The 26,565-nt window shown below is 32.8% G+C and overlaps 1 protein-coding gene across 1 annotated transcript in view; it reads right to left on the minus strand.

Annotated features, from left to right (window-relative positions):
• The window catches only part of LOC124530708 (neuropeptide FF receptor 2-like), a 90,309-nt gene that overhangs the window by 8,210 nt on the left and 55,534 nt on the right, over nucleotides 1–26,565 (minus strand). The window contains exons 5-6 of the mRNA XM_047104963.1: nucleotides 24,617–24,714; nucleotides 9,879–10,047 (exon numbers count right to left, since the gene is read on the minus strand). Coding sequence (XP_046960919.1) covers nucleotides 9,879–10,047; nucleotides 24,617–24,714 — 267 coding nt within the window. The remainder of the gene's footprint in view (nucleotides 1–9,878; nucleotides 10,048–24,616; nucleotides 24,715–26,565) is intronic.

Raw genomic sequence — 26,565 nt, forward strand, 5'->3', positions numbered from 1 at the left:
AAAAACATATTTTGGTATATAAACCGTGTATACATATGTATTGAGTAAAACGAGCTATTTTAATATTACAAACAGACACTCCAATTTAATTATATATATGGATAAGTTGGCCCTCAAATTTGCGCACATTTGAATTTATCAAAAAAGTTATTATTGTAGCCTAAATTACTCCGTATTACATTAACTATGAAATTCCCGTCAAAATCGGTCCAGTCAGATATTAGCCGAAACAAACAAAAATTGTAATTTTAGAATCGATAAAAATTATGCAACAAGAATATATATGTATATATTTTATTTTTATTATTTTATTTTATTAAAAATCTTTTTAATTACATACAGACACTTCAATTTTATAACATGTACGAGTATATCTATACACTTCAACCAAACGTTCCAAATCTCTTTTTCAAATAAAATAACAAGTTGCAATCTTTTAGTACAATACTATAAAATGTTGCGAAGTAAATAAAATCGTGAATGAATATTACAGAATAAATCACAAGGCGTTTTTGTATTGAGTTAGTGGCATGTGAAACGTCACGTCATTATTTCACGCACTACGTACCGTGAAAAGGTTCTTATTTTACGGATTATTAGTTTTTCTCTGATGTTACTAAACTTTTATAACTCGAGAAGTATTGTTTATTTATTATGTAAATATTTTATTTTTACATAGTATAAAACAAAGTACCGCTGTCTGTCCTTATGTATGCTTAGATCTTGAAATAACGCAAAGGATTTTAATGCGGTTTTTTTAAATAAGTAGAGTCATTCGAGAGTAAGGTTTTTGTATATAATACGTGGGCAATCAAGTAAAGAAACACTGATAATTTTAGAAGTTTCTAACGCGATATCGTAAATAAACAAATTCTGTAACAGGTATATTTAATATCAGTGTTGCACCCGTGCGAAGCCAGAGTTGGGCGCTAGTATTTTTTTTATGAAACGATCGTATTTTTTTTTTTTTTTTGTTTATTTTAAGTGCTAATATTTTTATTGGTATAAATAGCAGCGCTTTCATTTTTATTCAGAGCAAAAAAGTATCATTTTACTGAACTATTAAAATCCTAAATTTCTAGTTTTGAAATTTAATATTGATACATTGTTTCTTTTTATTATACCTGTGGTATACAAGACTGACACGCTAAATGCTGAATTTGTTATTGTTCTCTACAATAACACTTCAGTTTAAGCTCGGAAACTCGTCATTTTGTGAAGGGTGCATGTATTGCCTATATTTAGATTGGTATTTCGTTGAAAACATCCTTACTTAAACAGTTAAATAAAAAGGTATATATACTACTTTAGTATTCTGAAGTTACACCATAATGATAACTTACAATATATGTATATCATTACATAATAATAAACAAATTCTCTATCCTTGTGTTTTAAATTACACAACGGATTTTGATGCGGTTTTTCTTTATATGTCGAATGATTCAAGAGGTAGGTTTAAGTATAATACGTGCAAAATACATTTGAGAAACACTAATTTTAGAGGTTTCGAATGTGCTGCCGTAAATAAACATATATTTTGCTCTTACTTATATGTCTTCCTTTTAGATACATCCCACATTAACCATTTATTTTTTATTTTTTACAAGTAATAATGTCTTTTTTACGAAGCAATTTTAAGCTTTAAAACAATAAACCCTTAACCAATAAATAGCTTAAATACATTGTATTATGTGTACAATATATTTAAATAAAATCCACACAGGTATTTCATATAGATTAATACTTGTACAAAGATTTGTATGAAAAAAAAAATGGAATGTATAGTGGGTAAAGATTAAGGGTACTGATATTTTACTGGTTCTTCTTAGAACAATCTACATTCCGATACGGTTGCATTAAAATAAACTTCGATTTTGATTTTGTGTGTGTTAGAAGCTCTTGTTGTTGACTATCGAAAAATACTAAAGTTATTAATTTCGGGATATTTGCCATGTTTTTTATTTTTGTTCGGTGGAGCTCGATATTTCGACATTATCTACGAATGAACAAAAATAAAAAAAACATGGTAAATATGCCGAAATTAATAACTTTAGTAATAAAAATAACCATGTTAATTTAAAATGTGTTTTAAGATTTTTTCATTTTTGTCACCTATAATATTTATTACTTTTGATATCACTTCCATTAATCTATTTGAATCAATCTTAACGGCAATGAAGAAAATATAATAGTTAAGGATAAGATAGACGATTACATACTTTTGAAATACCTGGCTAAAGAGCGTAATCATTAAATATAATTTCATTCGAGTGGCATTCAAATGTCAAAATTATAAATTTACGCACTTGTTAAATTGTTGTTTGTTATTTATTAAGAATTAAGCTATTTTAAAGCTATTCTTTGCGTTTGTTTTACATAACAGGAGCTTTAAGCAAAAACATTAATTTATAAATCAAACTATTTAAGTCATACATAACTATTGTTACCAAGTTTCTTTACTATTTACTATTCCAGATTGATCTCAAATTCAATCGCACGATATATATTGCGACAGATTAAACATAATTAAACGATTACGCGAATAATCTACTATGGTCGGAGAGAACGCATTGTTAGATATTCGTGTTGTAATATATTTTATAGTTATATATAATACTTGGACGACGGTAAATCCTAAGGTTATCCAGATTACCAATTATTAATGGTAAATTTCAAAAACGGTTTGCGATTCGAATAACCTAACTTAACCTCACATATACCGAAATCGAATGGTAAAAGCCCAAAAAAATGTCTCATGTCGGTAAAACCTTAGACTTACTCTAGATTTACTGTAGTTCGAGCTTTTACAGTAACATATACATGTATAACGAGGAGTTAGATATCAACTCGTTATCAGTGATTATATTCAAAATATAAGTCTAGTCGTTCGCATTCGTAAGGCATCTCGCTTTTCGATATTCTCCGAAAAGATCACTTGTTTTGCTGACATTTTTTGTACGTCATACTGACGTCGCCAGCATGTACGATAAAAAAAAGTAATTCAAGTTTTTAAAGCTTCGACATATATAAATATCTGATTACTTTAAAAGTATATAAGTAACCTTACCTGAACCTGCATAATCTTGTATTGAATAATATGCCTTCTTTACCAATGTAACTGTAAAATGACGATTAAAAGTGCTTGTAAGCCTACTTGAATAAAGTTTATTTTGATTTGATTTATATTTATTTCAAATGATTTAAATTAATGAAACGGTACATTAAAAAATGTCTTGTTTAAATAAAAACCATTTACGTAAGAGGTTTTAATATGTAAAACTTTTGCGACGTTTTTTCTGATTACGTAGGATCTATTTCGTGTGTCAAACTATTGTGAAGCCGTATTAATCAAAGTCAAAATCCTTATTCAATACTTCAAACATCAAAGCCATCGTTTGTTCCAGCTTACAAAACTGTTTTATTTTTAGTCATTTACCTTCGGGTGTATTGATGTATCGTGTGTGTTATGTTATCGTTTGTTTTATAAAGATTTTTATAAATTGTTTTGTGTTGCTCACATCTTTTATAGAAACTTTGTCTCGCTATATGCTTGAAAATAAACTCGGTGTTAGAGATTTATACAAGTCCGCCTGGATAAGAAGGTATCACCCACTCATCCAGTCTACTGCCAAATATTACTGTTTGACTTTTGGAAAGAGAATGAGTGAGCCATAACAACCATGAGAAACAAAATCTTGGTTATATATTTTACAGTGATCTTTGGGTGACCATCAGATGGCACATTCGGCAGTCGGCCTGCGTATCATCATTGCATAGTATAACACAAAGTGACCTACCGCTGTCTGTCCCTATGTATGCTTAGATTTGTAAAATTACGCAATGGATTTTGATCCATTTTTTTTTTAATAGATAGAGTGATTTAAGAGGATGGTTTTTGTTACAATGATATAATGATAAAACACGAACAATATATATTGAAGAAACACTGATAATTTTAGACACTTCTAACGTGATGTACAACATCAAAGCTGTAATATATTTAGTATCAACACCGCATCTGCGTGAAACCGGGGCAGGTCGCTAGTTTAAATAATGTAAAACTTTTACCGAAATTACATAATTTCCGGTACAAGGAAAGACAATACTTTTATTTTATATAGTTTTGGTTAACAAAAATAACAATCCCTTACGTTGACAGTCAAATTGATTGTGTATTCTGTATAGTGATCAAACAACTTGATCCTGTGATCGTGATTAAGATTGTATCACTATCCTACGTGACCTTGGCGCCATAATAGCCTATGATTTTGCAAAGCCGATAACCATAACAAACTATTTTATTTAGTTCCAATCTAAATTGTGAAACAAAGAAGCGTTAGTTATTTCTGAAAAGGTATGGACAGAATATTTATTAGACAAAATAATTTAATCAAAAATATTTTTATTTAATAAATGCATGTTCTTTTTGGTTAGCATTTCGATTCGATAAAAAATGTTTTAATTAATTAAAATCATTTTCAATCACATCAGTGTATGGACAGTAAGGTTAAAAGCACCAAAAGTCATTCATTCATTCCGTGATAATATTTGATAAAATGTATTTTTATAAATATCATTTCATTTGAATAAAAATGTTTTCAAACCAAAACATTTTAATGATACCGCAGTATTCATGCATTACGTGATAATGGTGCATTATTTATCACGAAGAGTGTTGAAAAGGCGCTTATATTTTTATAATATGCACGAATAAAATGCAGCTTGTAATATCTTACACTTAGAATATCGATTTAATATTTTATTACCATTTTTATATAGCAACACCAAAACAATTAAAGTAATAGCTTGTCATTCTGAATTAAACTTCAGAGTTATTTTATTTTTAGTTATTGACGACCGTTTTCGAGTAGTGTGTTTTCATGGGTAGGCTACTCCGAGGTCCCGGGTTCAATTTCCGGCTGAGTTGACTGACTGCAATATAACTTTTAAGAGAAGACAAAGTCTCGTTGGAGGCTGATAATAGTAATACAAGCGGTTAATTAATGATTTAATAATTATCATTGGTCATTAAAATAACCGTGCCATAGTAGTGAATCTATGTAAAATATTAGGAGAATATTCAATTAGATGAAGTTTAAATTTGAAGTGTACGTTATACAATATGAGAGAGTTGCTTTTACTGGCATTGTAGGACTATCTTTTCTTTTTTTAATAGATCCTAGTATTTAATAGTTTGTAACCACAAAGAAGACACATTTGTTCTATTGATTAAGATCTAGATACGTTATTCTAAATTATTATTTCAAGTGCAAATCGGTTCGGCAGACAATGAATAGTTATACCCATGCATAACTATTATTTAGAAGACTTAATTCACCGACCCAGTTTCAAGCTCTAAATATTTCATTAACAGAAGTATCTAATAATATAAATATCTAAATATTTTTTATAGCAAATCCTTTTATGTACACGTACTGGAAAAACGTTTTTGATATCCCTCCTTTTAATCATAATCATTTTTATTCTCGCTGACTGCTCGCTTCAAGCCAAACTACCCATATAAAGTGGTCAAGCTCCTTAAAATATATTATATTTATATAATATATGGACATCATTAGCGTTCATAAAATTTTAGAAGAATCTCTTAGTGAAGTCACTTGATGGATTTTGAAGGATCTTGGTTTTGAGACATGAGGAAATATTTTACCTTTCAATATGACTATGATGACATTTATCCTTATAAATGCCGTTTGATAAAAATGTAAAACAGATTGAGTACGCATTTATTAAAATATGCCGCTCGAGTAATTCGTCGTTAATTAATTTCAAATAAAGTCAGTTTCGACTAATAAAATTTTGGAATCCAGAATGAATATTTCCTTTGAATTAAAACTAAGCAATAAGACAACGGATAAGCACTGTAAATATATTATTAGTATTGTACATCAGAATATACAGAGCTTATCCAGCAAAGATAACGAAATCGAATTATTTTTAAAGTACTATAATATTGACATATTTTGTATTAGTGAACATTGGATCTTGTCACATCAGCTACCACCTAGTATTAATAACTATAAATTGTCAAGTGCGTTCTTTAGAAAATTAACTAAACATGGAGGATCATTAATATACACAAAACAGAATATACATTGTAAAGAGCGAAAAGACATTGTGGATCTTTCAATAGAGCGCACTGTTGAACTGTCATGTGTGGAACTCGAGCATACTATAGCTATGTGCGTATACCGACCTCCACAATCGGATGTTAACCTTTTTGAATGTGTGATGGAGGACGCCCTTAAGCGAGTCTGTACTGGGCGAAAGAATATAGTTATTTGTGGAGATTTTAACATTGACATTTTAGTGCAATCTTCCATAAGTACTAGGTTCATAAATTTATTTCAATCTTATAATCTAAATAACATATTTTGTGAACCTACAAGAATATCAGCGACTTCCGCAACCTGCATAGATAACGTGTTTTGTAGTTGTGAGGCCGTTAATAAGAAAATCTTATCAAACCTTACATCAGATCACTTTGGCCAAATGGTGTCAATAGGTATAAAAAAAAATCAAAAGAAACGAAAAATCACTTGTAAGCCAATTACTGTAAAAGGTTTAATCAACTTCAATAATGCTTTACACTGTAGCCTTCCAAAATTGAATCTTAGCTCAAATGATCCTAACTCTTTATATAATTCTCTTTTACAAGTAATTAATAACGAATTCAATAAAATATTTCAGTTAAAAACCTTTTATCAAAACAATGAAATGCAGTTCTCAGACTGGGCCACTACCGGTATCTATATAAGTCGAAATAAATTGTATGAGCTATATGAACTTAAGAAATATAATCGTGATTGTAAATTTATCAATTTTGTTAAAAAATATTCCAAGTTATTTAAACAAGTTTGTCAAACAGCTCGTTCGTTGCATATTAAAAATAAAATCTTAAAATCTAATAATAAAATGAAAACTACTTGGGATATTATAAGTTCGGAAACAGGTAGGTTGAAGTTTGATGCAGGGCAGTTATCTCTTAGTATAAAAGGCAAAATTGTAGGCAAAGATCTAGATGTGGCCAATGAATTCGAAGAATATTTCTCTAATATTCCTCTGAATATTACTAAAGGACTTAATGCGTCTCCTAATGACGCTTTAGACCTACTCAAATGTTATGTTCCCCAGAATGAGTTAGAATTTTCTTTTGAGAATATAACTCCGTACGAAATATTAAAAATATTTAAAACATTAAATCTGAAAAAAACCAGTGATCTATGGGATTTATCAGTCACAATTATTAACAATGTAATTGTTGACTTGGCTCCTTATTTAGCTATCATCTTTAATAAATGTGTACAATCTGGTATTTTTCCTGATATGTTGAAATTAAGTAAAGTAATCCCATTATTTAAGTCTGGTGATAAAAATGATCCAAACAATTACAGACCGATCTCTATTTTGCCAGTATTAAGTAAAATTTTTGAGAAAGTCATGCTTAATCAATTGCTATTATACTTTAACTCGAATAAGCTATTGCATTCTCAACAGTTTGGTTTTACTAAGGGTCGCTCGACTGCTGATGCGGGTGTAGCATTTGTTAAGCACATTTATGATGCATGGGAAAAGTCACAAAACGCTATTGGAGTTTTTTGTGATTTATCAAAAGCTTTCGATTGCGTTAGGCATGATATTCTCCTAGAAAAGCTTAAATATTATGGTATCAGGGGCCCTGCATTGAAATTAATTTCCTCCTACCTTAGTGAAAGAGTTTTGAAGGTTGTGGTTAATGGTGCAAAATCAAATGGCGCTGTGGCGCAAATGGGTGTACCACAGGGTTCAATTTTGGGACCTCTCTTGTTCTTAATATATATAAATGATTTACCTTATTTCGTAAAAAATACTTGCGATATTGTACTGTTTGCAGATGATACATCCCTCATTTTTAAAGTTGATAGAAAAATAAACAACTATGACGTTGTAAGCAGTGCTCTGTCGCGGGTTCTTGGTTGGTTTGACATAAATAATTTAGTACTAAATGCTAAAAAGACTAAATGTGTTTTGTTTTCCTTGCCAAATGTCAAATCAAATCCTTCTGCAATAACTTTGAAAAATGAAAGGCTTGAGTTTGTTGAGTCGACGGTCTTTTTAGGGATAACCCTTGACTCCAAACTGCAGTGGGGCACCCATTTGTATGCCCTGGCAAGAAAACTAAGTAGTGCCATTTATGCAATAAAAATAATTAGAAAACTTACGGACATAAGTACTGCTAGACTAGTTTATTTTAGTAATTTTCACAGTATTATGTCATATGGAATGTTGTTATGGGGTAATGCAGCAGAGATTGAAGTTGTTTTTATTCTACAGAAAAGAGCTATCCGATCTATTTACAATATTAGCTCCAGGACATCATTACGCGAAAAATTTAAAGAAATAGGTGTATTAACGGTTGTTTCACAATATATTTATGATAATATAATCTTTATACAAAAGAATATTAAAAATTATTCTATCAATGCTGATGTACATACTATTAATACAAGAAATAAGAATAAACTTGTAACCCCCAGTTTCCGTTTGCATACGGTAAATAGAACGTTTTTGGGCAATGGTATACGCATATATAATAAGATACCGGAAAATATAATCAAATTACCATTTTCAAAATTTAAAAATATTATTAAGACTAAATTAATAAATAAATCATACTATTCATTAAAAGAGTACTTTTTAGAAAGAAACGCCTGGAGTTAGGCTCGGGTTCCATCATAGGACGCTAATTACTGTCAATAACAGCATTGTAAATGTGTTTATTTGAAAAGAGCAACTATGCGAGTTTCTTGCCGTTTCTTCTCGCTAGAAGCTGCTTTCCGAAACGGTGGTAGTATTTGATTATTGACGATTCAAAAACGCTTCATTGTGAAGTTTACTTGAATAAAATTGATTTGATTTGATTTGATTTGATTTGAATTACTGGTGTCTTCTAAATTTGGCAATACACCATCAACGATCGCAATTTACCTATCGTATTTATGAAAGTATACTCTTCAAATATTTTGTATCGACATTCAAGCTATCTGAATATATTTATTTAATTTTTTTTTATACACAATCAAATGTGATATTTAAAGTATTATCTAACGTATTGAATTATTGATCATAACATAAATCACAAAATTTGTATATACATATATACAAATAAATATACATAAAAATGAATAGCGTAAGCCGCCTTTCGTCCTAGTGATTATGGGACGGTAGCTGTACATAAAAAAATCAACTATGGTCTCCAGCCGTGCAGAAAAATAAAGAGGATTTGATTGATTGATATTTTATTTTAGACTCTAAATTGTTACAATTTAAAAAAAAAATAATTAATTTTAGACAAAGAGGAAAACAGGTCTGAAAAAAGTAAAAAAAAAGTTGGTATCGAGAAACTCCTATTCTAACTGAAATAATGTTATTTAACATAAGACAAATATAAACTGCTGACTTGCAGTTTTCAATCAAATGACTTACAGCCTTTCAAATTCCTAAAGAATCTTTTGGGTAAACGCGAATTATCGCGGTAGAACCGCTAGTTTAAATTACTGTTGAATCGTTTTGTATTGAAAGTAACTCCTCTTCTAACCTATTATTCGATTGATTAATGATTTTAAGTTTCTTTTTTTTTAAATTAACAAATAATATTTGCATTCTCTTATCTAAGCCATTTCCTTATTACAAAATTTTCGCTATATTTTTGACATTTTTATTATGTTAGCAAGTTCAAAATCTACAAGATTCAATTCATGATTCTGCACGATAAAGATGAAACAGATTGGAAGGATTTAGCAAAGTTTATATAATTTCAGTGTAGAGATTCAGATGTTTCTAACATACATATAAGTAGAAGTATTAAAAAAACTTACCAACAAAAAGAGCGTATGGCAGATACATGCTCAAGTCCTTTGGGTTGACAGCGTTTATGTCAAGCAGGAGCTGCATGATGTTGTATGGTAGCCAGCACAAAGCGAAAAGAACAGCCAGGAGAAGGAGAATCCACGCCACTCTTTTCCTCTCTTTCATCAGCCTTAAGCCCTGGTAAAAATAATAAACGCACAAGTTGTCACAACATGTCTTACAACAACAGCCTGTAAATTTCCCACAGCTGGGCTAAGGCCTCTTCTCTCTTTGAGGAGAAAGTTTGGAATATATTCCAAAACGTGGGATGAAATACACATGTGGTAAAATATCTATGAAATAAGACACATGCAGGCTTTATCACTATGTTTTCCTTCACCGATGAATTCTCGACACAAATTAAGCACATGAGTATTTCTGGGTTTGAACCTGCAATCATCGGTTAAGATGCACGCCTTCTAATCACTGAGCCATCTCGGCTCTTAATTTGTTATAGCTGAATTAAAATAGAAATGTTTCGGTCGTAAATGAATTAAAAAAGCTTATTATTTTTAGCTCGTGATAAAAAGCGTGATTAGCATTCGGTAATTTTCATGCATAAATACGCAAATAATTATTCTATTGTATTAAATTAACATACATAAATAAATTATCCGTCGGAAAACGAAATCTAATGAGTTTCAGGCAGTTGTCATTTTGAATTAGTTTTCAATTTCATTTTGTAAAATAAAGAATAAAAAGGACTAATAAAAGCTTACTCGAATAAAATCAAAATAAAATATTTCGTCTACAAACCCTCCGATACGGTGTTGTCATTTGGTTCTGTATTATTGATTGTATCACATTATTGTTGCATATTATGAATATAAGTGGAGCTTTGGAATTTGCTTTATTATATATACAATTATTATTGTATTGTTACTGTACACTTTAATTCATATTATTTAATATAGCATAGCATTTAATACTGACATATACGCTATTTCTTATTTAAATGATTGAGCTGTCATTAGAGAAAAATTGGATGATTTGTTCATTGCAACAAATTATAGAGAGTTTTACAATAATGCTCCAAGCATTATTGTAGAACGTAATTTTGTTTTGCCATCCCGACTGAAATTATAGAAGTTACATTTATGAATGCATTTTAGTTGAAAGCTAATTGTGAATGTATGTTGTTGAAAGTGTTTTAAATTTTGTATATTGTGTTGCTGAAATAACAGTGTCGTGCGGTCGCCTCATTATAATTTCTCTTTCTGTTTTAAAAGTTACAGGCTGTGTGCTATACACAGTACTTTCCATTACTTATGATTTAATTATTCACACTAAAATTAAAAACGGAAATTAAAGCACTTCATATTTTTAATAAGAGCCGAGATGACCCAGTGGTTAGAACGCGTGCACCTTAACCGATGATTGTGGTTTCAAATCCAGTCAAGCATCACTGGATTTTCATGTGCTTGATTTGTGTTTATAATTCATCTCGTGCTTGTCGGTGAAGGAAACCATCATGAGAAAACGTGCATGTGTCTATCCATCAATTCGTATTGGAGCAGCGTGGTGGAATGTACTCCAAACCTTCTCCTCGAAGGGAGGAGAGGCCTTAGCTCAGCAATGGAAAATTTTCAGGCTGTCAATGTAATGTATGTATATATATCTTTAATACTAAAGATAGCACGAGTTCAACTATCAAATATGCTTAAGTTATCATGTTATTTAGTGTTGCTAGTCGTTGGGTCGCTCCCCTAATCTTAGCAGTAAATTCTCTTCTTATTAATTTGTTACTAAAGTAAGGAAGTATTCTGACTCGCTATACAAAACCAAAACGTAATACTCGAACGAGACCTTGTAATTAACACCGACCTTTTAATTAACACTTTTGTTTGCAAATATAAAAACTTCTTTATTTACGTCTCCCAATAATTTTCATTCTTAATATAATTTCTGAACTGCCAAACTTTGTTCATTTTGATTTTAAACGATAATTTTATTCCGAAATTCCTTGAACAATTCAGATAAGGGTTTAGTTATTGTAAATTCTTAAGAATTTCAATTAAAACCAGTAGAAAGTAGTAGAAACCAGTTCAATAAAGCATTTGAATACTCAATAGTAATATAGTTTTGTTACTTCGGCCTCTACTTATCTTTTAATGCTTCGGTCTTATTGTACCGTCGTACACGTAAATATTAATGCAAAAAGGTCATATGTAATTCTGCCTTTAGCGAAGGTTTTAATTAAGTCTCACTACATATGACATATATGTTTCGATAAAAATAATATCACTCATTTGTTTAAGATAAACATGTTGTTTCACTTTTAAACATTAACATGAAAGTCGGTACATGTGTTTTTTTATAAGTAGGTATTTTTGATATGTCTTGCTCAAGATGGCTCTCTCTCAAATCTCTAGAATTTAGCAAGTTGCCATGATGGAATAAAGTATTTATATCTAGACTACTATTATATCAAGGAATAATTAACTACTGAACCGATTTCAAAAATTCTTTCACGATTTCGAAGCTACATTTTCCCTGAGGCTATTATATGGAGGCCATATGTCTCATTACTATAACTTAAGTAACTTAACCAAAGTTATAAAAAATTCCCCTAAAACGTCTTCCGTCGCATGCGGTGTGGAAACTTATGATAAAACTATGTTCTAAAACATAAAAGGACATATCAGTATGTACAAAAATTATCAAGCTATCATATGTCCTCTATTATCGTTATAATACAAAAACCACTGTTTACGTTTTAAAAGTTAATAGAAAAACTGATCAAAATTAGACCATGCTATTTCTATTTTATATTTCCGTTTAAAACCTTATACAAATAAATTATACTATTTTCAGAACTGTTTCAATTCATATAGATTACTTATTGAATTCTTGAAAACGGCTATTCCATTCAATAGATATTAAAAATTAAAAAATCATAGAAATACAAAAACAATCCCATAAAATTAAATACGTTTACGTTACGTACTTAAGATTGTGAGCATAAATAGATAATGTGGTACTACGGCAAAAAAAAATCTAAAATGAAACAAGAAAAAATAAATAAAATAAACATATGAGTGAATCATGAGAAGCCGGGACGGGCCGCTAGTTTACTACATAAAAAGTTCATATTCTACTTCTTATCGAGATGTTTTACTTGAAAATAAAAGAAATAAGCCATTCATAATATTCAACACGATTGGTATTTGAAGAAGGATATAAAGCTTTATTCTATAAAGAAGGGTAAAAATCGTCCCAAGCCGCGAGTAAAATTTGTTCCGCTTAAGGACGCATTATGGATTTATATCGCAGTTTCAGTGAGAGTGTTTCAAAAAATGATTCAAGGATTTTTAGTATTGGAATTTTGATGTCAAAAATTAAGTTTGTTTTGGACAAATTTTGCAGGTAAAGTCGTAGCGAATTTTGAAAAAGTGAACCAACATAGCCATATTAGTAGTTAAAACTTAGCTGACGAGTTAGGAGATGACCATAAAACACTTTTTGTCCACCTGAGAAGTACTGGATACATAAAAATTCTCAATGTTTGTTTGAGATTTCGAACTAACTAAAACAAACCCAATGAATCATATACTTGACGGCGCCACTGCATTTTGAGAGCATCGAGAAACGTCAAAAGCGATAATAAAATCGGATAGCAACCTTTTTTTTAAATTATGGTAGTTTTGACGTCTCTTCGCTCTGACGCAACTTCAGTCTCTTTTGTAAGCGAAGTCAAACGGAAAACAATCCTTTTGCATCTCGCAGAAACAAAACGTGCCTGATGGAGCGTCATTACCTGAGTTGATTGTATTACTGATAATATTTCGTTGTAATAATTATTGGATATTGTAAAACAACCTCATACACGTGATTTTAATTCTCTTCGCCCGACAACCCACGATCGCTCGGCAGCCACATATGGGAACCAAAAATAATGATAACGGTAATGTGCCGTTATCAGAAGTGGGATGTGAAGGGCTTACTTCTGAAGAGAATACTCGTACCAGATCGTCAGCACCGGCACCGGAACAAAGCCTGCCGCAACATATGGAGCTGTTTTTGTATCGAATGATGGCTTCAACGCAACCGCGACCTGTAAGCAGCGCCTCCATCCAATTAATTGAGTTTGACCCTGACGACAACGAAGCAGACATAGAAGGCTAGTGTAACGTGACCGATATTGTAATCAATGAACGCAAGTGAGGAGGTGCAGACCTGCTGTTGTTACTGACACGTGCACTTAAAGGCCGAGCTTCTACCTGCTTAACACGACTGCAGACATCGCAGCTGACATGGCCTCAGTTAAAAGAAATATTGCTCGTGAAGTTTGCGAAGCCTATGATACCATAGGATTATTTCGACGAAATTCTACGTTTCCAAGTCGGTGTTAAGAAACCGCGACTGAGGCAGCCATACGACTTTGGAAAATCATCGGACGCATTCCGCGGACAGAAATGCCTGAAGACATTACCACGGGGTTTGTATCGTCGCTTTTATGCCAAAAAGACGGAGTGATTCGTCGTGAACTCCGCTCCCATAACCCAACGACTAGATCTCAACTTCTACGAATTCTCAACGGCATTTCGCTGAAACTAAAACACGAAAGTAACTATAACCATGATCCAGATGTGAAAAGGACCCGATTTTATGCATCGCCCTTCACGGGGACATGTCACCGCCGCGGTACTTCGGGTCACAAAGCAATCGACTGTCGTAAGCGAAAGGAAGAGCCTACTGTTTCTGAGAAGATACCATCAAGCATCCAAAGGCACTGACAGGCTTATTACCTGCTTTGTGTCTGGAAGACCAGGACACCTGGCATCGGCGTGTCCAGATCGAGTGGGCGGCAGTGGAGCAGCGCCGGATAAAGAGGTCCATGTGTGTGAACGCAAGGCATCGAGGAGCACGTTAACTACAACATCCGGTGAGTCAGTTCCCTTTCTTTTTGATAGTGGATCTGCTTGTTCATTAGTAACTAATAGCTATGCCGATAAGTTCCCTGGTACTGCGCAGGGTGAATTAGTGTATCTGAAGGGCATTGGTAGCGGTGATGTGGAATGCGTTTCCCAGGTTATTAGTTCCATTAATGTCCAAGGCTTGTCGCTCTCAGGATTGTTTCACATAGTTCCCGATGGCACTATTGCCGAACCGGTAATAATAGGTAGAGATATACTGGAGGAGAACGTGCACGTGCATATCGACAACGATCGCATTACCTTTTCTCAACATAAAGAAGTCAACTTAGTTGACAAGTCTAGCGGTTTTGATTTCCCGAATATTGATATAGATTTACAAGACGATGACAAATTGGCTTTAATTATAATTTTAGAGAAATACAGTGAATAACTCACTTCGACAATATACTAACGCGACGAGTCACGACGGGTGTTCTCCGGATATATCCTATTGATCCAAACAAGGCGGTTCAAAGGCATCCTTATAGGTTAGCTCCCGCGAAAAAAAAAAAAAAGAAAATAGTCAACGAGAAAACAGAGTGTCTAATAAAAGCGAACGCTATTCAGGAAAGTAGTTCTCCATTTGTTAGCCCCATTTTATTGGTTAAAAAGCACGACAACACTAATAGGATGTGCGTAGACTATAGGGAACCCAATGCCAACACACGTCCCGAGCATTATCCGCTGCCTCGTATTGACGAACAAATTGACCTTCTCCATGACGCACCTTAAAGTGCCTGCTCACGATTGTAGAAAACGACCCAAATAAAACCTGGCGAGACGAACTTCCCGAAGTCCAGCTGGCGTTGAATAGCACCCGATCCAGAGTAACGGGATACTCACCGACGGAACTTGTGTTTGGCATACAAGCACAGTCATTAGGGATATCAACTTTATCCGTGCACGCGGAACCTGAGTCTCGCTTAGATTTAGAAACTATTCGGCATAATGCTACTGAAAATATTAAAAAAAAATTGGTTTCATTGGACGAAATACGCTTTAACCGGGGCAAAGCAAAAGTTAGATCATTTATCGTAGGTGATTTTGTCTTTATAAAAAGTAGTGAGCGTAATCAAACCAAATTACAGCGTAAGTTCAAAGATCCTTTTACTATAGTCCGGATATTAGACCACGATAGTTATGAGCTGCGAGACATTGATGGATCTAACCTAACCTATAAATACGCCCATGAAAACTTACGTGCAGTACCCCGGGGCTATGGAGAGTTGGTTGAAGTAGCTACTTTCTTAATTAATATTGAGGAGGAGGCCGAGACGGCGGTAGTCCATAGTCATGAGAATGGAGTGGCAACACCTGATTATGATAGTGATACAGTGTCAATATCTAGTTCACATACTTTGACCGCCAGATCTAACACCCTCTCAGCCTCTGAATATGAAGAATAGTTATTGGTGAGTTATTACGTGTTCTTGTGCCCACTTTTATCTAGAGCATAGGCATGATATTAGTTGGACAATAGGTAGGATGTAGTTGGTTAACTGGGCTGGCCTAAATCGGGTCGATGCTCATGACCAGACTATATTTTCCTATGTGGTGTGTGATGTAGTTGATCTACTGGGCTGGCCTAAGCCGGGTCGATGCCTAGGGTCAAACTATGACTTGTTGTGCGTGAGCTGAGTGGCAAGAAATTGGTCTGGAACTGGCCTATGTGGGTCGACGTTTCGAATCAGTTGATTGCAGCAGCTGTGTGTGGTTTTTGCGACTGGTGGAAGGGACTTTGACGGTTGTCCGGTCTATCTCACCATGTGACTTGGTGAGCTAGTCGAAGGGACGCCTGAGGTCATTTGTCCGCCCAGTGAGTTGGTAGCTAATGTGGGGGAAGAAAGCCCAGATCTATTTACTCATGTGATACAATTTGGTAGCTTGTCAGGGATGGGCGAGCATGCCTAGTTGTGCACTGCAGATGTACTTTGTCTTTTCAGATAACCCGAGGTGTGAGCTGTCGCACGAGGACGTGCGAATGTCAGTCCGGCCGTGACGGCGCCACTGCATTTTGAGAGCATCGAGAAACGTCAAAAGCGATAATAAAATCGGATAGCAACCTTTTTTTTAAATTATGGTAGTTTTGACGTCTCTTCGCTCTGACGCAACTTCAGTCTCTTTTGTAAGCGAAGTCAAACGGAAAACAATCCTTTTGCATCTCGCAGAAACAAAACGTGCCTGATGGAGCGTCATTACCTGAGTTGATTGTATTACTGATAATATTTCGTTGTAATAATTATTGGATATTGTAAAACAACCTCATACACGTGATTTTAATTCTCTTCGCCCGACAACCCACGATCGCTCGGCAGCCACATATGGGAACCAAAAATAATGATAACGGTAATGTGCCGTTATACTTATTAAGGATTATCTTTTGAAACATAATAAAACCGAAACAATTTTGGAAAGATTTGTGACTGGTGATGAAAAGTGGAATAATAACGACGAAAACATGTGAAAAAGATCAGGTCCAAGGAGCAGTCAACTTCACAGATCATAACGAAAACTAAGTTAACACAATAACACATTGCTGTAAGCATTGTAAGAACAGCTGAACATCATTTATAAGCTTTAACCGTTGAAGAAAAATGTCAATTTGGTAAATACTGCCACCAGCTGATGAGGCTTGAGACTACAAGAAATGAGAAAAAAACGCCCGGAATTAATCAACAGAAAGGGTGTAGTTAGGTTTAGAGATCTTTATTTTCCAAAAAAAGACACAAAGTCACTTACATGGAAACAACAAATTCAAGTAATATTAAATGTCGTTCTTAAGATATTATTACAATAACGAGTTGTTTTACTCATTTAATGTATTCAATTTTGAAGTGGGTAGTTTTGTATAATATATTCCGATAGTTTAGTTTTGAATACATTAAATGAGTTTACAGATTTTAAAGTAGACGGCAATTTATTATAATACTGTGCGCCCTCATATGTAAACATTTTTTTGCCCAGTTTTGTTCTCGTCTTGGGTATAACTAAGAAACTAGCGCGGCGCGAGCGCAGCGTACGTTTAGTCGTGTTCTTTAGCATCGTAAATGATAAGCTAGTATGGAGTGAGCTATTTAAAATTTTTCTGATAAGAATACATATATTAAATATATATAATTGTTTTATGGTCATTAATTTAGTTTCTTTATATATTGATGTGGTTGGCGTTAAAAAATTGTAATGGAATAATATTTTGATAATTTTGTTTTGTAGTATTTGGAGATTAGCTAGTTTTGTTTTGGCGGCGCTGCCCCATATTTCAATTAAATAAAGTAAGTGCGGTTTGACCAAGGAATTGTAAATCGTAAAGCGTATCTGTCGTGGAATACACCGGACAATTCGTCGAAGCGCGCCTGTAAGGGATGACAGTTTTGCTCGTATGTGCTCAACCTGTGCATTCCACGTCAAACAATTATCCATTCTTAGACCTAAGTATGTTTCGCAAGTTTTTTCCTGGATAATAATGTTATTAATTTTTAATGGATCATGAGGAGGAATAATTTTATTTTTTGATTTGAAAATTACGTAACATGTCTTTTGTGTATTTATCGTTAGCAGATTATATTGGAACCAGGTAGATAATTTATTTAAGTCGTCTTGAGCATTTGACATTATTTGTTGTATAGATGAGCCAAAATAACACAGACATGTGTCGTCTGCGTATAAAGATATATGACCATGTAGGCCTATATCTTCAATATTATTTATATACGTAGCAAGGGTCCTAGTATTGAGCCCTGTGGCACTCCACATGTGATTGGGCGTTTCGAGCTATAAGTACTGTTAATATTAACAACTTGAAATCTATTTGTGAGGTAAGATTTGAACATTTCGAGAGCAGTTCCATCGACACCAATACATTTTAAGTTTTTTATAAGCAGGTTGTGGCTAACGGTATCAAAAGCTTTTTTCAAATCTACGAATATGCCCAGAGCTATATTTTTTTTATCAATATTGGTTTTGATTTTAGTTACAAGGTCAATTGTTGCCGACAAGGTGTTGCTTTTAGGTCTGAAACCATACTGACGTTCAGAAATAAAACCAACACTTTTTAGATATTGTTCTAAGCGATTAAACAGAATTTTTTTAAATATTTTGGAGATAACCGGTAAAACAGATATTGGTCTATAATTACCAGGCTCCGTCTTAGCCCCCGACTTATAAATAGGTGTAATTCTAGCAATTTTTAGCGAGTCTGGAAAATGTCCTTGTTTTAACAATTTATTGAAACAGTGCGCAAGTCTAACGCCTATGATATCTTTTATTTTAATTGCTTTTAATTGCTTTAGTTGTAATAACAACTAAAGCAATTTTAAATTAGACGGAATACCGTCTAAGCCTGCACTAGAATTTGAGTCAAGATGATTAATAATTTTTAGTATTTCAGTGGCACTACATGGCTGTAAAGTTATTAATTTTGAGTCGGTAATGACCTGAGGTAACACATGTTCATTGTTATCGTGGTAAAATTTTGATATTTCGTTTGCCAAGAGGGGTCCTATCATTGCAAAATATTTATTAAATTCTTCACAAATTTCTTTGGTATCAGTTATATGTTTAGATTGTATTATGAGTTTTGAAGGCACATAGTTTTCTTTAATTTTATTACAAGCCAAATTATTAACTAATTCCCACATCTTTTTAGGTTTTTTGGTTAATTGTGTAAATTTCTTATAGTAATATGCATCTTTAGTGTTTCTAATTAAATTTGTTAAGTCTGTTCGCTTTTTTTCAAAAAGTTTTTCTAAGGTTTCGTCATGCGGGTTGTTCTTGAGTTCGCTCCATATTAGATTTCTTTGATTTATGCCATCAATTATATTTTTGCAGATCCAATCCTTTTGTGGCGGATTTAATATTTTGGTCTTCATAATTTTGCTTTTACTGATGTACTGTTTAATAGTGTTTTCAAGTAGTAGGTAGTCATAATCATTGTTCGTTTTTGAAATTTCTTTACTCATGGTGTACAGTATATCATAGTCTATAGCTTCATATCGGTGTTTTTGTATTGATGGTCGTCTGACTTTTTTTAATTCAACACAAATTTGCTTGTGATCCGACATTGCTGATTCCATAATTGCTATGTGAAAATTGTCATTCCTTAAATTAGTGCTGATATGATCTAATATCGATTTTCTTGTTGAAGAGTCTCTTGTACAGTATTTTTTAGTAATTTTATTTAGAATTGTATAACCAGCTTCATTTAATAGTGATTTATATTGTTTGGTCTTTCTGTTGCTCGTTAATAAATCTATATTAAAATCTCCAAAAACTATAGCCCTATTTCTTTTTTGAAGTTGACTGTTTAAGGTTTCTAGAAAATTTTGATAATTTGTGTGACCTGGGTTATATATAATGCCTATTTCCACTGCATAATTCTCGAGTCTTATCCATAAGTAATTATTTCCATTCAGGTATTCTGATTCGGATATGGAGTGTGACAAGTTGTTGTGTACATACGCAGAGACTCCTCCTCCTTTTATATCTGTTCTAAAATTGTAGTAGTGGGTGTAGTTGGATAGTTGGAACTCAGCTGCTTGTGCGTCGCTACCGATCCATGTTTCAGTAAGTAGGATTACATGAATTTGTGTAGGCAAGGATTTGAGCATGCATTGCAGTTCGTCAAACTTACCTTTTTTGCAAATACTTCGGACGTTCAAATAGAGAAACATTAAGCGACATTTAGAGCATTGTAAGTCTCCATAATTGTTAATTAGCTGGTATGTGTTTTTATCGCTTGCGATTATGTTCATGGGTGTATTTATTGTTGAGAGTTTTTTGAGTCCATTTTAATGATGTTGGGTATTCCGTTTATATATTTTATTGTCAGGTCTGCTTCTCCATCATTTACACGTCGAACCAATTCTTGTTTTAAATCGTATAAGTACTTTTGTTGGGTGTAGTTTTTTCCAAGGATAACGCCAGACCACACACATCTTCAACTAATCAGTAAATGTTGTGAGACCTTGGTTGGGAAGTATTAATGTATTGACCTTTAATCAGGTTATCACCAGTTTTGGTCCTTTTAGGATTAAACAGCTAAATTGAGGTCATCAAGAGATGACTATTCACAGCAATGTAATTATTTCACTGCTTACAAAATGGCATTCATATTACAATTACATAGTATAAAATAAAGTCTCTTATCACTGTGTATTCTTAGATCTTTAAAACTACGCAATGTAATTTGATGCGGTTTTTTTTTTTGATAGATAGAGAGATTTGAGAGGAAGGTTTTTGTACATAAAACATGGACAATATGATAAAGAAACACTGATAATTTTAGTAATTTCTAATGTGTTGTCGTAAATAAATAATAGTATAACTGTAGTAAATTAAGTATCAGTATTGCACCCGTCCGAAAACGGGGCGGATCGCTAGCATATTTTAATCAAATAGAATTTAAGGACAGAAAATCTTGATTTTTCAAATAAAAAACGAAAAGACTTTTCCCCTAACCCAATATCTAGTTACACAACTAACGAGACAGTAACGACGTCGATACAACATAATTGGACGAGATCTATTATCAACTATAGATTAATAAATAAGGCGAGGTTGTAGCCTGAGATTCAGCAATAAAATTAAACAATATAACTAAGTTGAATATTGTATTATAAATTAACATTAATTAAGACCTATTTGAAATGAACAATAAAATTGAATACTAAGTAGAGCTATGAGCAAATCGCTAAGAATATGTAAATCTGAAGTTTATACATGTTTACTTATTATTAGATTAGGTTAAATAATAGCTGTACGAAGTTTCGACTTAATCGAATTGAAAATTAACGCACAACCAAACAATAATTTGAGTAGGTTTTCATAAGCTCGATAAAAATTAGAACCCGTTTTCGACGCTGATCAATCTCTCTCAAATAAATTTCTCGGAATGTACTGAATAAAATGTATACTGTAAATAAACGAATTCCTTTTTCGATAAAAATTCGGCCACAAACTGAAAAAACATAAGACGTTTAATAAAAAACATGTATGTAAAATTTTTGTTTCATCCTAAGCTTTAAAATAATGAAAGCAATTAGTACCTATTTAGTACCTTAATTTAAATATTTGGTAGCTATACTATTACGTAGCTAATATGGCCCAGTGGTTAGAACACGTGCATCTTAACCGATGATTGCGGGTTCAAACCCAGGCAAGCACCGCCATATATATGTGCTAAATTTGTGTTTATAATTCATCTCGTGCTCCGCGGCGAAGCAAAACATCGTGAGAAAACCTGTATGTGACAAAATTCATAAAAGTTCTGCCACATGTGTATTCCAACAACCCGCTTTGGAACAGCGTAGTGGAATATGTTCCAAACCTTCACTTCAATGGACGATGAGGCGTTATTTCAGCAGTGGGAAAATGAACAGGCTATTACTTTTACTTTATACTATTACGAGCAAAATAAAAATAATTTTTAAAATAGCTAGTCATTATGACGTCAAAATGATTGGGCATTTATAATTTACGCTTGAGCGTTCCGTTTTGCGGAATAATTGTTTTTACAAAACAAAAAACATAAATAAAATCAGCAAAAACATATTTATTATTCTGAGTGTTAGTAGGTAAAAATTATAATGTTTACCTACTAACTTTTATCATATCATTTTCTTTATTAATAAATTGCGCCTGCGTGAAGGAGTAACATAAACACAATTTAAAAATATAATTCTAAATATTAATTACATTTGATAACTATCGAAAATGTGACAAAGACAACTTAATAAAAGCGTTTGTGTACCAATAAGTTTTCATTGTATTAATATACATTTTCTTTTCAAACTTACTGTAGAATTAATATATCTTTTCCAGATTGCTACAGTAAGCCGAGATGAGTACGTGGTTAGACCGTGTGCAACTCAACCGATGTTTGCATCTTCAAACCCCAGAATGCGTCACAGATTGTTCGTGTTTTTAATTTGTGTTTATTCATTTTGTGCTTGGCCTTAAAGAAACTCCATGTGTCAAAATCAAAATTTACTATATTCAAAAACGACTTTTGAATTGTCATTTCACAACTATATCAAGTGAAGCTACCACCGGTTCGGAATGTAGATTCTACCGAAAAGAATCGGCAAAAAACTCATTAGTTACTCTTTTTCAACATTCAAAAATACAAAGTCATGATAGCTAAATACAATTTTATAATTATGTAATATACTCTAACTCTATACTGGCTGGAAGTCAACAAGTATTAACAAACAGAAATTGAGAGTACTGTGTATATCCACCTTCCTCAAAGGGAGAGGATAATATATCCCAGTAGTAGGACATTGACAGTCTGCAACTTTTTATTCTTTAACAAAATGATTTTTCGATATTATAATATCACATTATTTACACAGACATTCCACACGTTGAACGTCAATACAGAGGTTCATTATAATCGAAAACAACAGAAGTAAAGTTGAACAAAGCTTGTTGTCTAACAAAGACCATAAGAAATTCAATTCAGTCGTAATTATAAGAGATAGGTAATTCTATTAAACGATGTTATTTTCTCAGCATGTTGAATTTTAAAACATTTCTTAATCTTGTTTTTAATTAATTTCTTCTCAAAATTTATGCTCGTTAGTGCAAAAAATACTGCTGACCGGCTTATTTATAAACTTGGAGCTCAAGACTGCCTTCGGGATTTTTAATAAACTCGGTATACTTACAATATGTTTGCAAGAATAGTACGTATATTCGGAATAAGACAGATATTTTTGAAAGAAACAGTGATAATTTCTTAATTGGTTTGGTGCAAGCCCGACTGGGTAGGTACCACTTACTCATCAGATACTCTACGCCAAACAACAGTACTCGTTATTGTTGTGTTCCGGTTTGAAGGGTGAGTAAATCAGCATAGTGTAGTAACTACAGACTCAAGGGACATAATTCCTTAGTTCCCAAGGTTGGTGGTGCATTGGTGATTTAAGGAACTGTTTATGTTTTTGGACGGTGGTGACAATTTACCATCAGATAGATCAAGTTCTCGTCAGCTATATAGCAAAAAAAATATCGTATAGACAGGAGTTGGTAAGCCAATAATACCTACTTTCTGACTTCGCATAGTTAATATATCCTTTCTGGGGTACGGTATTCGTATCTATAATAAGATTCCGCTGCTATTTTTAACTCGGCCTATTATATAAGGCATACCAGCACTCAGTACAAGATTATATTGAATATAAAAAATGCGTGGAACTGACTTACCGCATTTCAGGCTTTATATATCCTATATGAATGAACAAACACACTACTCGACCGTGGAGGTCGTCAAATTCGTCGTCATTATGTAATTCAAATGAGGGATTAGTTGGTATAAAGTTTCTTGTTGTTTATTTTCGGTAGAATCTACTTTGCTTTAATAGTATTTTTCTTGATTTCGTCTGTATTCTATGCTCGCGCCTCAACCCTCAACCGTCCAGGTGTCTTGACATGACTTGAAATTTTTTTTGGAAAATTTCCTAATCGGTCATATTTTTTGTTAGACGCACCACATCAGCACGAATTGCCTAATGCATGTTGCAATGTATTTAATAACCTAGTAATTAATGATATTTATTTTTGATTTTTGTGACAACACATTGAGAAATCAATCCATTATTAAATACTAAATCATCATCCTCCTGCCCTTATCCCAATTTACTTGGTATCTGCGTAGCATTCTTCTTCCATACTTCCCTATCTGACGTCATAAAAACTTAACAAACACTAATTGTGTTGCCTATTTTCTATTGAGAATGTTTACTGAAAATTGTGACTGTGACCAAAATCTGCTAAAAGGAAAAAGTCCATACCTGCTGCATGCTTACGTTGCCCTCATCGATGTCAAAGGGCGGACGTACAGAGCACAAAGTACGGCCCATACAGGCGTATGACAGGATCGTTATTGAACCTTAAAGAGAAACACAATTTACTTATAATAACATAATTAAGTAACATATAGAATCTATTTAAAAATTAGTTTCAACTCAGCTTATAAATTGCAAAATTAGGCGTTAAATATTTAACAATTTTTAATAGCCAGAGTAAGAATTTATCGTTAAATAAAACTTTTAAAAATATATAAATCAATATAAGAGAAGTAAAATACTAAGAGATTTTCATATATATGGATACAATTATAATTGACTGTGTCTTTGTTTAGCTTATAATGCGAAAGTATTTGGATTTTTCTGTCAATAATATCTCAATATTTTTCCGTCGATTTCTTTCAGTAGTTTGGCAATATTAATTTCTCTGAAAAGTTAAGCCGATGGTCCTTTCCCTGAATTTGCCATATATCTGAGCATGAGCAATAGTGTATCTGCACATGATATGTTGCAGTATAAATAATGTACTGTGCAGTTGTCTAACCCATCTTGAGGTATGCAATCGGACTGGGATTCAAGAGGATATAAAAAAAGTCCTATCTTTTTAATTGATTTACATTTTATATGTAAATATATTTTGAAAGTAGGGCAAAGTCAACATTTAGTTTACTTTACAGTACTAAGCAGCGTTATGGCAACATTCAATGCTTTCAATACTGTGACAATAAAACAATTTTGGAGAGAAAAGCTGGAGCTCTAGAAGCAACAGAAATGTTTGTAACAATGATGTCGTAAAAGTACTTTGAAGTCGAGTATTTTAAGAGCATATCTTTCAAATGAAAAATGTTCAAAGAAACCTCCAACGTAACTACCATCAACAATTCACAAACATACATATATATGTATATGGTAAGCAAAATGAAGAGTAAATTTTTGTTACCTTTAGTTATGAATACAATTTTTTTATTCCTATTATAAAGGTTTTGAACAATTTTGAAGAACTTTAGTATTCTACAAGATGTTTAATAGAAAAATTCAGTGAAATATCTGAGACATGCAGCGTTTGTAAAGCAAATTCAACTTTTTCGCGATCCTATTGTGGAATATATTATATAAGTTTATACTTTTGTTCAAAATAAAGTAAAACATGACAATACTCCAAGTCTCATATCTTAGATCTTTGTGCACTGCCATAAAATTTCGAGGTTTAAATTCGACATAATATATCACTTATTTTAAGAAGTTTATTTTTTCCTTTAACTTAAAAAAATCGTGTCATGGCAATTATTATTAATTTCTATAAGAACTTACTTCGTATTTCATAACTGTAAAATTTAAGACTAATCTATGATGCAAAGCAGTCTTCATTCGTGTATCCCTTAAACGCTGTAATTATCAAATATTCATATCATATTCGGACACATTGTGTTGGTAATCTGCGGTAGTTTAATCTTACGTAATAGCTCTATTATAATGAAGGTACTATGCTATTATCTCCTATTACAACATAAACCAACATAGGATGAACTCTGACAAGAATTAAAGTCCTTAATTATTTATTCGTCTAAATAATTTGCCATCCTTCTTTACCAGTGTGTGTTAACTTAAGCGCCTAGCCGAGATTGCCCAGTGATTAGAACGCGTACATCTTAACCGATGATTGCGGTTTCAAATCGAGGCAATACCACTGAATTGTCATGTGCTTAATTATCATTAAATTATAATGTCTTTATAATTTATCTCGACCTCGGTGGTGAAGGAAAAGAACGTGTGGATATATGTGTCTAATTTCAAAGGAATTCTGTCACATTTGAAGAAAAAAGCAGCGTGGTGGAATATGATCCAAACCTTCTCCTCAAAGAGAGAGGAGGCCTTAGCCCAGCTGTGGGAAATTGACTGGCTCTTTTGTTTTGTAGTTGTTGTTAGTTAAGGAC

Source organism: Vanessa cardui, chromosome 6, assembly GCF_905220365.1.
Source record: "Vanessa cardui chromosome 6, ilVanCard2.1, whole genome shotgun sequence".
Taxonomy (NCBI): domain Eukaryota; kingdom Metazoa; phylum Arthropoda; class Insecta; order Lepidoptera; family Nymphalidae; genus Vanessa; species Vanessa cardui.